General features: G+C 41.5%; 1 protein-coding gene across 7 annotated transcripts in view; it reads left to right on the top strand.

Annotated features, from left to right (window-relative positions):
* Cdk14 (cyclin dependent kinase 14) overlaps nt 1–15433 on the top strand; it is a 648997-nt gene that overhangs the window by 145415 nt on the left and 488149 nt on the right. For 6 of the 7 annotated variants that reach the window (XM_021162869.3, XM_029477257.2, XM_029477253.2 and 3 more), the window contains one exon: nt 6323–6568. In XM_021162869.3, the coding sequence (XP_021018528.1) occupies nt 6323–6568 (246 nt within the window). Of the gene's footprint in view, nt 1–4697; nt 4872–6322; nt 6569–15433 lie in introns of those variants that run through there. The other variant, XM_029477255.2, reaches the window with a different exon arrangement.

Genomic DNA, 15433 nt, shown 5'->3' with positions numbered 1-15433 from the left:
AAAATTATCTTCTCTTCTTAAACCAAGTTAGGGTCTACCAACAAATTAGCAAACTTCTGTTAAGGATGGAGGGGCCAACCCCATGAGCTAGAACTATGCCTGATACTATCAATGAGGCCAAGATCCTGGAACCAAGCAATTCATGGATCCAGCCCCAGTGAAGGCCTACTATTATTTTGAAAAATTAACATAGCAGTAAAACCTCTTCCAATGATACCCATAAAACAATGCATCGCTCAACCCTCATCGGAGCTGCTGCTTCTTATAGTGGAGAGCAGCACATCTCGATAGCATGTGCAGAACATGAGAGACTTTGGAGTGTTCAGCCCTGAATGGATGTCTCTATCACAGTCTTCCCTTCAAGGGTCAGGGATCTACATAGAAGGGGTGGCAGTGGAAAGGTTATAAGAGTTAGAGGTGGTAATAGATGATTTTAAAGGAAACAGTCTTTTCTAGGTACAACAGAGCAAATGAACATGTGAATGCATAGAAATTGTGACAACATGCCCAAGACCTTCACAAGCTCAAGCCAGACAAAATCCCTACATGAAGGAGGGGAAGCCCCATCCCAAACCAAGAAGCCATTTGCAAAAGATAGCTGTTAGGAGAAGGAAAATCAGTTATCGTTAGTGGAGTGATGTTGGAGGTATTAGCCACACATCATGCTAAGGAGCAGTTAACCAACATAAATTGGATGCTGACTCTTTAGTGAGGACGTTTTGCTTTTTGTGTTTGTTGTATTAGAGAGAAGGAACATGAAGTCAGTGGTAAGGGAAGGAGGGAGGAGCTGCGGGGGGGGGGCACTGAAGGGTGGGAAAGAATTTTATAAAATATGCTATATGAAATTCTCAAAGAACAAATAGAAAAAAAAAAAGGTAAGTGGGCCAGTCTTATTCAGATGAATCTGTCTCTGTGTTTTCATCTCTCACCTACATCAACATTTTAACTTCTGTTGACTTCATTGGAAGAAAAAAGCAGTTTATTCTGGTATTTGTGATGATTTATTCTCTTTAAGTGTTTTTGAGCACCACAAGGCAGGCCTGCTTATATAACTCTTGTCGCTTCTGTTTTTAAATGAAGTGTGAAAACCCGCAGCTGGGGAAGATATCCCCTTCGATCCCATTGGTGTTGGCATGCCTTGCTTTCACATGGGGTGACCGTGTGTCTGTTTACTGTGATTGGCCTTGGGCGCATGTGCCCAGATATTTTCTTCCTGGCCCTACGATTTTAGAAGACCATTTTTAAACTACTGAAGCCGCTTGTGCTGCATGGGTTTGTCAGCAAAGATCTAGATTCAAGAGGACTGTTGAGGACAAACTGGTTTTGGGGGCAGCTGTAGAATGAATATAAGGCCGAGCCATCCATCATTCTATGGGAGAGGTAGATTATTGAGATGGTTAATTAAAAGGAATCTTTGTAGTATATGTATACAAAATACAATAGTCATTGAAGGGATTCGTCACAAAGCTTGTTTTAAGGCCTCTGGAGAGAGGTAACTTTTTAGCATAGTTGTGGCTTCCTTGAGAAGAAGGCTTTTCATTCGACCGACAAAGTCTATGTAACAGATGGTAGAAACTGATGATCTACAAAATGCTCTAAGTCTCCTGTGTTTGGAGCCATTTTTGCTTGTACACTTTGTACATGACCCAGTGTTCATACTCTTAAAAATATGTGTAGTGAATAAAATCAGTTAAAATTAATTTGGGGGTTGGAGAAATGTCCCAATGGTTAAGAGTGCACATTGCTCTTGCGTTTGTGAGGACCAGCATTTGGAGGTGATATTAGGAGGCTCAGAACCACCTGTAACTAGCTCTGAGTTGTCTGACCCCCTCCTCCGGCCTCTGCTGGTACCCATACACATAGATAGACTCTTTCTCTTGTACATATGCTCTGTCTCTGTCTCTCTCGAACTCACACAGTCTTACATATAAATCTTTAAATATTTAAATTTAATTTTCTTTCTCAGTATTTAATCTCTGATTACTGACTTAGTCAAATTGCCCTACTTTCACAGAGTAATTTCCATGATTCTAACATATTTCAAATACTCTAAATAAACATGATTGCTGCAAGTTATATTTCTGCATCTATGTGTGCCCTGTTCTAAGACACCAACATTATAAGTTGGATTAATTTTATTTTTTAAAGCCTTCCTAAGCGTTATAGATCTACTAACTTACCTTGCCTCCCCAGGAAATTTAATAATAGTTCTTTCTTATGTGTTCTTGGTATTATGCTATCTTTACAGTCTCACAATAGAAGCTTAGTTGTTGATCATTTGGTGTCTTGGTTGCCTTGTCTAAAAAGTGAGTCAGACTTGAGTCATGGGGTGGCAGTCAAACCGACTTTCCTCTTTTAGGGGTTACTTCATATATGCTGTTAAAAGTTAAATTATTTTAAAAACTTCCTTCTGCCAATGGTCATTTCTTTTTGCAATCTGTCCATCAGATGTGCATTTTGTAATATGCCATTTGGGGAACATTATCTATCTTTCAGCATACTGCACTGTTGTATTGCCCTAGCCTGTTGTTCCTGCAGCTGACCATGTCTATATTGATTCCACTCAGCAGCCCCCCACCCCCACTCCAGGCCTTGAGCAGCCACCCATGTCTTCAGTGAGCTTCCTACTTGGTCTAACCTACTTAGTCTAGCCTATTAGCTGTTCAGCATTCTCTGCGTTAAGACCAGGTATATTGTATTTCATTTATTTTTTTCTACTGTAATTGCTATTCTTCCTTTAGTAGCTTTTATCATTGAAAATCATATTTAACTCATTTTTTAAAGTAACTCATTCGATTTAAACACAATATTATGTTTCTTTTTGATGGTTGAATAAGCAACCACAGTTTTGTCAGTGGGAGCTCTGTTAGGCCAATTCTCTTGCTAACATTTTCCCTGATATTTTAAAAAGGATCCTAGCTTTCTAGTTAATAGCTGGAGGTTTCCTAGCCTCTATCTCTTTTTCTTTGATTCTTTTCTCCAGCCTCCCCTTGGCACTTATATCTTGTGAGCTGGAATCTATTTATATTTTCCAGTGGGAGGCCTGACATCAGCCAGAATCCAGGCATCCAGTGGGGTTGGCTATGAAAGCTGAAGATGGGTGAATGGGTTACTATTTATTGGCTAGAGCAATCTCCTTTGTTAGGGACTCGGTAACAGGTTGTAGAGAGATTCACTGGAAGCTACGCTTGCTTGCAGAAGAGTAACACCTGCATGTAATTTGTCTTCAGGGGCCCCTGCGACCGATGGGTCTACTTTATTCACTCAATGATTTTATGCTAAGAGTGGCTAGAAACTACAGCTTCCACCAAGGACTGGATACTGTTCTTATTTTCACCTTGCTGGGTCCTTTTCTGAACCAGAGCTTTTTAAAATGTAGGGTCTCTAGGAGAACTGTCAGATGGGTGTGCTAGGGCAGCAGAGCTGACTCCAGGTGTTTCATGAAGACCTGAGCTCAACTTTCTGCTGTAGTCAGCGTTAACAGAGATGGGCAGATCACAGTTACGACTCGTGTCCCTAATACTGGACACACGACACCCTTCTAGAAGAGTTTACGTTGACTTACGTGGAAAACTCCGTATAGATTTCTTTCCTTGACGTAAACTCCTGCACAAAGAAGTTGATACATGTTCATGGCATCCTGGCTGCACCGGAGACCAGAAAACTTGTCCAGAAGCTTGGTTCCGTGGAGAAACTTGCTCCTGAGCTTTAGAGTACTCATGCTGTTCTAAAGTTGTGCTGGATGGCACTTATACATGAATACCCACAGCAATCCGGATAACCATTGCTTCTCTTGTCCTGGGTTTATTAGTAATATATGCAGCAGTGCTTTGTTGTTGTTGTTGTTGTTGTTGTTGTTGGTGGTGGTGGTGGTGATGGTGGTAGTGGTGGGTTTTCTGTTTTTGTTTTTTTAAGTCCTGTTTAGGTATCAACAGTGGTTCAAAATGTGCATAGTAGGTTTCTACTCTCAGGTAAAGTGTTACCACAAAGACACAGGCTTATTCAGTTTCAATAGGCTGAAAGGCTGGGCGTGTCATAGGGTTTCTTTGCCGAGATCTTTCCAGGCTGAAATCATGTTGGTGGTTCTCACCTGGAGCTCCAAGTCTTCTAACATGTACACAGAGCTACTTTTACTGAGTATGCAGTTGTGTGGCCCCCGGTTTTCTGATGGTTGTCAGGCAGAGGCCATGTTGCACCTTATGCCTTCATAAGGATTACCACTGGTGTCTTTCTGACTAGTCAGCCCACACCTTACTGACTTGTTTTTCCTGGTTTCACAGGGACCTCTTAGTTTTGTTTATTCCACCAGGTAATCTCTTGTTTACACATAGAATAATATAGTTATATAGTATCACTTCATAATTGCACAGGATAGGGAGTGGACCATTGTAAGTCAGGAGATAGTAGGTGCTGTTTTAGAATCCACCTATTGCAATGAGCTTCAGCTAAAGAGCCTTGGTGATAGCTCTTCATGAGCATATGTACTATATTTTAGTGTCAGCATTGTGCTTTTTTACATAGTAGCTTTTGAATGAATGTCTCAGAGCCTCTGCTCTTTTGTATCAAACATAGGATAACTAATTATTTGGATGAATCTTTTTGTATATGATTTATTATAAGAAGACTGAGCAAGGCATTATGGGAGAAGGATGCAATAACTTGGTATGGTCCTTGCTTCCTAGAACCTGGGTAAAGAATAGTTGAATCTTAGATGCTGGAGAGAAGACTCAGCATGTAAGAGCACTTGCTGCTCTTTCAGAGGGCCTGTACTCTGTTCTCAGCATCCACTTGGCAGCTTACAAGTTTGTAGCTCCAGTTCCAGGGGCTCCAACACCACCTTCTAGGTTCTCTGGGCACCAAGAATGTATGAGGTACATTTGCTCTTTCAATGGAATCAGCCTGCATGCTTTAACCTTATGAGCGTTTATTAAATGTTTTCTCGTTTTCCTTAGTTGTTAGCATCTAGTGATGCAGAAACTGTTTAATTAGGGAAAAACTGAAAGCAATTTAATTCAAGATGGTAGTTTCTTTATAGAGAATTGTGAACTTAGCGTGTGAGTTTTCTGTGGCTGTGATCCAATGCCCGAGATTCCCTGTAACCAGGAGAGATTCCTCTGTGTCCACCATAACTCTCCACACTTGAGCTTGAATGTTGTCTGGGAGCCTGAGGTAAAGCAGGACACCCCAGTCAAGGTGCAGCGTAGAGCAGAGCTGCTCATGCTATGGCTGCTGTGAATCCCAGTGAAAGCTGTGGCAAGCTAGAGAGAGAAACAGAGGGGATGGGGAGAGAGATAGAGAGAAAGAAGGGAGTGCAGAGAATGTGCCAGAATCCTAAAGTTAAGGAAATGCACAAAGCCAATGGCCTAACTTCCTTCTGCTGGGCCCTGTTTACTAAAGCTTCTGCCACCTCACAATAAAGTTCGGGTGAAGACCACCAAGGCTTTCCACATGGCCTTAGGGTCTCCTAAGATCAAAGGTGGGATACCTCCCTCACGGAAAGCTAGAGGTTGCAAGCAAACTCCAGAATTTCGAGAGGACAGAGAACATGCAAGAGTTAGAATACAGCATGGTAAATGGGGGCAGAACCCCAAAGGACTAAAGTAAACTGTGTGAGGGAGTGGGCTGAGTACTGAGAGAGGGACCCTGGCTGCTGGGGGAGAATCAGGGGCCCAGTGCTTTAAGGTAAACAGCCTTGAACTGACTGTCACCAGGGGTCTTCCACTGATAGTATAATTTGCTAGCTTTGAAGTTCAAGAGAAAAACCCACATCCATCCTCATTATTTATTACCTAACTACTATTTCATTCCAATTTAGACATGAAGTCAAGATGGGACAGATTTTCAACCTCTCTTCAGACATAAATCTTTGCAACAGAGTAACACCTTTAGTCCATTAGCTTCTGTAACTTCCCTCAACTCCTAGGTCCCTCAGTAGGTGCCCCTCTGAGCCAGGATAACTGTGGGTGGGTTTTTTGTTTTTTGTTTTCTTTGTGTGTGTGTGTTTTGTTGCTGTTTATGAAGTCAGGTTATTCACTCCTTCGATGATCTAGAAATATGCACTTGCCATCAGATGAAGACTCTGGCACAGTCAAGAACCTTGTAGGACACGTGGCCTGTGGCGTGTTTTCCTTTGTGTGCTGTGAGATAGGTACCTTTCCTTTTCTTGAATTGAAGTGGTCACTCAGTGAGCTTATGCAGAATAATATTGTGGGCTTTTTGGTATTTCTTGAAATTGAAATGAACACTGGAATAAAAAAATAGCATGTTTAGTGATAGCGATGTTTCAGTGAAGAGTCCTCAACTCATTTCTTTTATTTTCCAGATATGTGTCACAAAGATGTCTACCCGGAACTGCCAGGGAATGGATTCTGTGATCAAGCACCTGGACACAATTCCTGAAGATAAAAAAGTCAGGGTTCAGAGGACGCAGAGCACTTTTGACCCATTTGAGAAACCAGCCAACCAAGTCAAAAGGGTCCATTCTGAGAACAATGCCTGCATTAACTTTAAATCCTCCTCTGCTGGCAAAGAGTCACCTAAAGTTAGGCGGCACTCCAGCCCCAGCTCGGTAAGTACAGCATCAGGGAGTCAACAGAAGGACTGGCCTTCATCAGGGCTGCCCACTGAGCAGAGGACTGCAGGTGGTGTTCTCAGTGAGGTTTTATGCACTCTCTCCCTGGGAGGTTGAGTATTTTGGAAGAGAGAAAGCTATAAGCAGACAGACTCTTGAGTTAAGAGTACCCAGCAAGCAAATGAATGAACGAATTTAGCTTATTTTTGCAAAACACCTTTATCTTCTTAAAAAATATATTGTTTTGGAGTTAGACCAATTTATCATTAAAATCTCTTGACTACAGTCTCTTAGAGATGTTTCAAAACTTTTCTGTTCTTGTGAGAAGTTTTTAAATCGGACTCACAAAGCATTTCACTTCAAGAATGTATGTTGTCTCACTTCAAGAATGAATGAGAGTCTCACGGTTTGTTTGGAATGTAAATAGTTTGGAATTTAACAGCAACGCACTGATCCTCAAAGGGAAAGTCCTTCATTTTTAGGAAATCCTAAGCTCTAAACCAAGACAATTCTTGCCTTTTGACCAAGGTGCCTTAGTTTTCTGTAATAGAATCCTTGGGGTCCCTTCAAAAATAGAAATTCCCATTTCCTCATTCTAGAAGCTGGGAGTCCCAACTCAGGGCTGTCAGTGGCCAGGCACTGATCTGACTCATCAGGACAGCAAACAGATGAGCTCATTGCCCTCTACAGGTGTCACCTCTGTCTGTACCAGTGGGGTGGGGACATTTTCAACATTCTCTTTATGGAAGAGGCATCCAGTTTCAAGTCACTTGCTGCTTTTCACTTACAAAACTGCAATCAAAGCTCATACTTTCAAGGTGCTTAGCACTGTAAAAGTATACCGCGATCTTTTGAAATGGAATAATTTTCAAATTTAACCAGAACTTAATAATCTTTTGACATGGATGCCCAAGGATTTTAAAACCGAGAGGGGAATGTTAAGGGAACTTGGTTTCTGTTATCTTGCTAAGAACACATGTCCTTTGAGTTCAAAGTTTTCACGAAAGCATAAGCCGCAAAGCCCCTGAGCTGCTTCAGTGGTGCCTGTGCTTCAGGTCCACTTAGCTCTGTGCTACTGAACAGCACCAGTGTTAATACAGGTCAAGTAAACAAAGGTGACTAGGACACTTCTGAAACTTGGGTGGTGCCCCCAGTCCTTTCCTGCAATCTTTTTGTATAACTACAAGGTAGAATTTGCTTGGGTCAGAGCTCTGCGGTTAACTTCTCAGAAAAGCTCCATTTTAGTATTATGTAGAAGAAATTGAGAATTGTTGAGATCAATCAAGATCCTACCACGTTGAGAATTGTATGTAGTTACTATGTGGTATCCTGTTATCCTGTATGTTGATCTATGATTGGTTTGTAGAAATTATCATACCAGATATTGTAATACACTAAAAGGTACTGTCTGAGTCCACATCAAGTGACAAACTCCCCTGCATGTTATTTGGGATTCCTAGTTAGAGTGAGAGGGCCTAATTCTCCTTTGTTTTTGGCTCTAATTGTTCCTGTAAATGCAACAAGCTTTTAGAAATGCTCATTATTTCTAACTTTTTAGTGTTTCTTTTTGTGTGTGCGTGTGAGTTTTACATCATGCACCCCAGTCCCACCCATCTCCAGCCCCTCTCATATCTGCCTTCTTGCCCTTTCAAACCACCCCCCAAATCCACACAAACAGAAGAACCACCACCAACAACAAAGCAAAGCATAGAAAACATCTCACTGTGGAAGCTGTAGTATGTCACGGTGTGTCCCACAGTATACCACTCTGTCTACATATCTTTACTTGCAAATGTCTGTTGCAATTGAGTCATTGGTCTGGTTCAAGGCATCATCAGGACACTTCCCAGTCATCCTGTTGTTGCCCTGTGTCATGGAGATCCTGCAGCATTGAGAAGCAGGACTGGACCTTTCACATGGCCCAACCATTCACAGATGGATGAGTTAGGGTGGGACAACTTAGAGGTCTGGATCTGTGCCTAGGTGGTAGCAGAGCTGGTTAGCACACCAGCTAGCCCTTACCTGCACCACCAATGTGAACTCTCCAGCATGGCTCTGGCTAGGCCACTTATCAGCAGGAGGCAGGGTCAGCTTTCAAGCCCTCTGGGCCAGCTCTCCTTACTACCAGAGGGAAATGGTACCCACACTACGTCAGGGTGGATGAGGGGAGGTGCCAGCTTTCCCTCACTCTCATCCTCAGGCCTGGCTCACCTGTGGTTCCTAGACCAGGGCCAGCACTGCCTTGCTACCCAGGAGATGTTCAGTGCTGCAGCTGGCTAAGGACAGGGCCTTTTCACCCTCTCATGACCGCAGGGACAACACTCTCAACTGCTGCGGGGCGTGAGGGGTGGGTGCAACAAGATTTTTAAAGATCGAAAGATCGTTCTCTCTTTCTCTCTCTCTCTCTCTCTCTCTCTCTCTCTCACACACACACACACACACACACACACACACACACACACACACCCTCATCCCCTTATTTTAAAAACTCTCACAATTTCTGGTTCTCAACAATAATCTTGATTTATAATTATATTTTCTTTGTCTTTGTTCTAGAATCAGACATATTTCTAAACACCCGTCTGTCATTTCAGCACCCCACCCCCACCCCCATCCCCCAGGGGAATGATACTTAGGAAACAAGGTCAGATTGCTGCAAGCACTTTATAGCTACTGGGAGCCATGTAGTTTTAGAAGTCAATGCATGCCTCGTAATGTAAGCATAAACTGTGTGCTTTGAATATTCACTTATAAGTGTCAATAAGGGAAAGCTTATCAAGAAAGGCTGGGGCCCACCTGTCCGGTGTACTTGGTATTTCTTTCTCCTTATGAAGGTTTTTGTTCTTGCAAGTTACTTGAATATACCTTAAAAGGTCAAATATAATGACATTTGGGCAGATGCTAGTGTGCTAGGTTTTGAAACCCATCGTATAATTAGAGAAACTGGTAGAGTAGAACCAAGCCAGTGGGCAGTACCTCAGATCAGCATACTCCTCCTTGAGTTCAGGAGAACACGGGGAAGGCTCAGGTATTTAGGTAGTCTCTAGTCTTTCTTTCAGGACTTCTCTAAAGTGACACTTTGGCACACTTTCCCACCCTACATAGGAACTATTGGAGTAAACTCTGTACGCGGTAGATTCAATAGGTCCAAGGGAGTGAGGAGCTTCAGGAGCCAGTGACATGAAGACATGGCGTGAGGTATAGCTGGCGATTTATTGGATAATAAGGGACACACAAAGCGAGAGGTTTTCCTCGGTTACATTTGTATCTATGGATACATTTACCGAACATTTTAAGCTTACATGAATATGTAGCATATGATGATGTATTACATGTAACACAGAATACTCATAATACAGAAAGTAGAGTGTACAGTGGTTAAGTGTCTAACCTTTATTACTCACAATTGCATGTTCTTCTCATTTGTCCATATCTGGTGGCAAGATGAGTAACCCTGTCTCACCCTCCACAGCCATGTTAGTAAGATTATCTGATACTTGTGACAACCATAGGAAGTCATGCCCTATGCAACCCATTGGCACTGCTTTCTGTTTCTTTTGGAAGCATTTTATGATATAGCAGTGGTTGCTAAATCCGAGAGTATCCTCTGCCCTGACACAGCAGCATTCCGTTGTACCTGTGTCTCATCGTTATTTCAAAATAATTTGGATTGTCCCTAAGAGTAGGACTTGATGAAGTGCGATGATACTCCTCTTGTTATAATGAGGAAATGATTGTTTCTTATATGTAGGATTAAAAGCAGTAGAAATTGTTTTTAATTGCTACATCTTGGAATGAGGATATAACTCAGGGGCAGAAAAATGTGTCCATCATGGATAAAGCCCTGTGTTCAGTCTCTAGTACTGCACAAAATCAAAACACAACTCAAAAAAACCCAGAAACCAAAGGCTACTGCAAACCTTCATCATACCGTCATTTCATGTGCATGTGTGTTCCTGTGTGTGCATCATGCTTGTGCACTCAAACATGCATGCATGCGTGTGTGTGTGTGTGTGTGTGTGTGTGCCTGTGTGCATGTGGGAATGCGTTTTCTAGCTACAGTTTGTTATATGTTAGGAACAGTGGCTGAAGTTCAGGAATCAAAATTACCTTAGTATCAGTAGCTACCATACTAGTCTATACTAATAGTTTCCCCACTGTAGACCATGGTATGTTAAAATTCAGGCATACTATAAAGAATATGAAATCATAACAATCAACATGTTTTAAAAAGGTATTTGATAGTCTGTTTCCTACATTTTGCTGAGTGCCTGCTTACTTCAGTAGCAGTAGTATTTAATGCTGTGACAGATACCATGAGCATCTATCACTTGCCTTTGCTCTTACTTTCTGCCCAGCCTATCAGTACTCCCTTATGAGCTGTAGCTGTTGGGAATCCCATAGGTAGACTGTCTTGGTGGCTCAGGTTAGAAGGTATTTTATTTATTAGGGCTGGCATCTGCTGAGGCTGAACAGAGCTTATTTTCAAAACTTGAATATTTAGGTGGAGTTTCTCCATACATTCTACAAACTACTGCAGATACACATCTTTCCATACTATAAAAATCTTCCTACCCTGATAGATTGTGCCAATTCTGGAGAGAGAGGAGGAAGGTATGGGTGAGTCCTCACAGACCCATTCTGGGGCAATGTTCTCTTGGCATTGCTTCTTTTCTGTTGGGAGTGAAAAATCTCCACACAGAACCAAATCTCCTTGTCCTCTTGCTTCCGTGTCTGGTATTTGGATCCATACCTTTGTTCAGCATTTAGGTCAGCTTTGTCATTATGTTGTCTATTAATGAATTGTGAATTGCCTTAGCAGTGTAGCAAAACTACTGAAAGATAAGTGTCTGTTCAGGGGTTCGAAGAAAAACCAACATGACTGGCAGCGAGTGTGGATCTAAGTATTTGTTATGGGATTACAGAATTCTGACTGAGCCCTTCCTTCCCTCCCTGACTCTAATACCCACGCAGCACAATACTGCAACAGCTCTTAGTTGTGGTTTCCTCGCAGTTGGTGGTGGTATCTGATCTTACATGGCTGCCTAACCAAGGCCGTGCACTGAAGACTTGGTCATTACCCATGCCTCATGAGGTAGGACCTAGACAAGGAAAACTAGGTCATGTGACCTTCAAGGGATATTGTTTGGACTTGCCCAACCTGCTTCCTGTTTCTCTCATCTTCTGCCTTCCTTGCTCTTCTTATCCCTTTCCCCTCCCTTCCTTTCTCCCTTTCCCTTTCTTTTCTTCTGCCCCAATTCCATCTGCCGTGAGGTAAAGCTATCTTCTGATATGTGCTCCTTTCATTTGGAACTGAGCCATCACAAGCCTAAAAGGTGACCAAGGAGTCAGGTGGCCATGGACTGAAGCCACGGATCTTCTCTTTTGTGAATCTTAGATATGTTGTCAGGAGGTATGGAATGCTGATGACACAGGGGTTCTCCACAGCCTCAGGCAAACAGCCTCTCATCCTTACTGAGAAGGAGAACTAATCTTCCATCCAGTCGGTATGGAACTGTGCATGTATCATTGCCAAGCACATGCACACTAAGGGCTACTCATGCACATTATAATGATGCAGTTTAAACAACCACCACTACTTCTAAGAATGAGAGTTTGCCCTAATGTAGAGCGAAACACAATTAATATTTCCCCCATTTGGGTGAAAAATCAATCCATGGAACTATTTTTATCAGGACGGTTGTAATAAAGGAAAGAGCTTTTCATTCCTGATCAATTACATTAATTTTAGTTCTGCCAGTAGCTACAGAATGCTTGATAAGTTTTGCTATTTCTCCTGCCTTACATTCTTCATGTCCACATGGGATATATAACAGAATCGATGTCCCAATGTGTGTATCAGGATTAAATTTAGATAATAAAGGCCAAAGGCTGATGAGCAAACCTGTAGTATGTTTGGTATTTGTTACCTCTATTGAGAAATGAAGTGGAGCCACTAAGGTCCTGCCTCCTGAGTGGCAGCGTGGCCAGTGAGGTACAGCACCTACACTTTCCATTACCCAGACCAATGTTCCCCTCCAGTGAGCCAGGCAATTGAGAGTCCTTTGCACATCTATTCTGTTTTTGGAAAATGTATTAACATTATCTCATTAAATTCAATGTCTCCATGGAGTGTCTGTTAGCAATTGCACATTAGCCGTCTGTATTTCCAAGTCACCATGGTGCTTTCAAGCGTGCACTCTAAGCAGAGAAGCGATAAGAAGAAAACAGTTGTCCCAGAAGGCTGCTTCCACCCATTCGTGCACCTGAGGTCACAGAGTCAAAGCTGGTGCTCAGGCGACTGCATCTTGGCTTGATCTGGCGTCTTACTTAAACAGGACAGATAATAAAGTTATATGAGGAAAGGAAAATGAAATGCTTGATCTTTTAATTTAAAGATAGGGCCCTCCTTATAGAGTATTCTTGGTCTTGTTCATTTGATAGGAGGGGATTTTACTCTTGGCCTCTTTAAACACTTGGCACTTGGATTCCTTATTTCTATACATGGTAATTGCACATCAGACTACTACATTTCCATGCTTAAAATAGGAGACTCACATGTGAGACTCCAATCCTCAAAGCTCAGACTGTCTCATACATACCCTGTTCCAAAGAACCATTCTTTCATAGACCAGAACTGTGTCTAGACAGGATTCATCGTATGAAGCCTGTATGACTGATCTGCAAATTATACATTTCCACAATGTCTATGTATCAGTTCCATAGGGTGAATAACTGATTGTTTTCCTGCAAAATGCAACAAAGTATTAACTTTCTGCCATTGTGGTGTTAATAGTATATACTTTAGCCACAATGGTTAATATATCCAAGTCCATTTAGTTAGAAATATAAACCTACATGTCATTAGTCTCTTTGTTTGCTTGATTTTATTTCTTGTGAATAAGATGGGGAATTTATTTTATTTTATTTTTTAAAGATTTATTTATTTATTATATGTAAGTACACTGAAGCTGTCTTCAGATACCCCAGAAGAGGATATCAGATCTCATTATGGATGGTTATGAGCCACCATGTGGTTGCTGGCAATTGAACTCAGGACCTTTGGAAGAGTCAGTGCTCTTAACTGCTGAGCATCTATCCAGCCCAGGGAACTTATTTTATAAATGAAAACTTTAATATTTAAAAAATTTTCTCTCTACAGTTTTTTTGTGTGTGTTGCTGTCTTATTTGAATGCAATTGCATATTCATGGAAGATTATGAAGAGTGAAAGATGACAATATTTAGTCAGTCATTTGTGCCTCTCCCAAGAGAGGAAAAAATGACTTCCATTCTCTGTTCAGTTTGTGGGGTCCTTGTATTTTCCTTAGCATGTGGTAGCAGATAAGCTCCGAGAGAAGCAGACGGGTGTTTCCTGCAGCTACCTTTTTCTTCAGCTAAGATTCATTGTGAAAGGAGCCCAAAAGCAAATGTGAAGACTTTTCCACTCTGATTTAAAATGATTTAGAGAGGAACTGTGAACACAATATTTCTCCATTGAAGATCATTTTATACTGAAGTTTAATATAGGTTTGACAATTTCTATTTCGAACTTGGGCTCAGGAGGGTGATGGTGAGGTGCGACAAGCTCAAGCTGTTTCCTGGCGCTGAGAGTGTGGGAGAAAATAACCCACACGGGACCAGTCAGGCAGCTCTGCACGCCAATGTCCATTCCATCTTACAGGGTTTTTATATATATTGTTTGAAGAGAAAAAAAGTAAAAAGCTCTTCAGTGTAGTGTGTAATTGAACATATATGGAAATAAAATCTCATTAAAAAGAAAAAAAAAGGACTTGGATCTCCTCTGCAACTCCCATCCTGTCTATATTAAAATTCAAAGTATATTCATCTGTCACCAGTCTGTGTATTCTCCTGTGGCCTGTATTGTGTTCTCCCCAAAACCTCTATGTTCAATTTCTAAACCACAGTACTGCAGACACCATTGGAAGAGGCGATTGGGTGAAAATACAGTCATTGGGCTTCTTCCTAATCCAATGTAAGGGATGGTCTTATGACCCAGGGAGGGACACTACAGAGGGAACACAGGCTGAGAAGCAGTAGGATGGAGATGGCTGACCCTGAGCGACCTTCGCAGAGACTGACCTTGTCTCCACTGTCTTGATGTGATGTATTGCGTAGGGAGATACCCTTTCTGTTGTTGATGTTACCCAGGCTGCAACATCTGGACACCTCTAAAAAAATTAATCCATGTCTAACAAACAATGCTTTGTTACTAGTTAGGCTGTTTTCTTAAAATATTGTTAATTACCAGATTTTGCTATTTCTTTTCCTTACGCTGCATGTTGAATGGGAACAGATTAAAGAGACAAGTTTTGCTTTGAGGAAAAATGTGTTTAATTAAAACTGAGCAGATAGTTTTGGGAAAGTCATCTTTCTGGGAGATTCTCCCATTTATACACTTAGACTAGAGTAAATGATGCTGAAAGTGTTGTATAGCCCCAGTTATTTCTGATTTCTCCGAAGACAAGAATTCTATTTTGGGTCTGTACTTCATTAAAAATTTAGCGACATGTAACTATGGGGCTTGGTGTGGCTGTGTGGAGTTGTCCTCTCATTGGATGATTTGTTGAAGCAATGGGTTACTATGCTGTTCAGCTCTGTGGCAGATGGAGTAATTGATCCTAAGAGCTTCTTGCAGTCTATGCTACTGTCTTTGACATGCTCATTCTGCCTATAAAGATGCTCAGCCAGCAGCTAGAGACATGTGTGTTTAATAATTGAGACTGAGATTTTAATTCTCTTTATGTTAATATTAAAGATAAGAAGGACAGTTTGCCTTACTCATCTTCTTTAGTATATACATATACTTCATTTACTAACCATGTCATATACACTTGGAAAAA

This window comes from Mus caroli, unplaced genomic scaffold, assembly GCF_978045245.1.
Source record: "Mus caroli unplaced genomic scaffold, Mus_caroli_1 scaffold_4, whole genome shotgun sequence".
Taxonomy (NCBI): domain Eukaryota; kingdom Metazoa; phylum Chordata; class Mammalia; order Rodentia; family Muridae; genus Mus; species Mus caroli.
The sequence above is the reverse complement of the archived record's forward strand: the minus strand, read 5'-3'. Positions and strand labels throughout refer to the sequence as shown.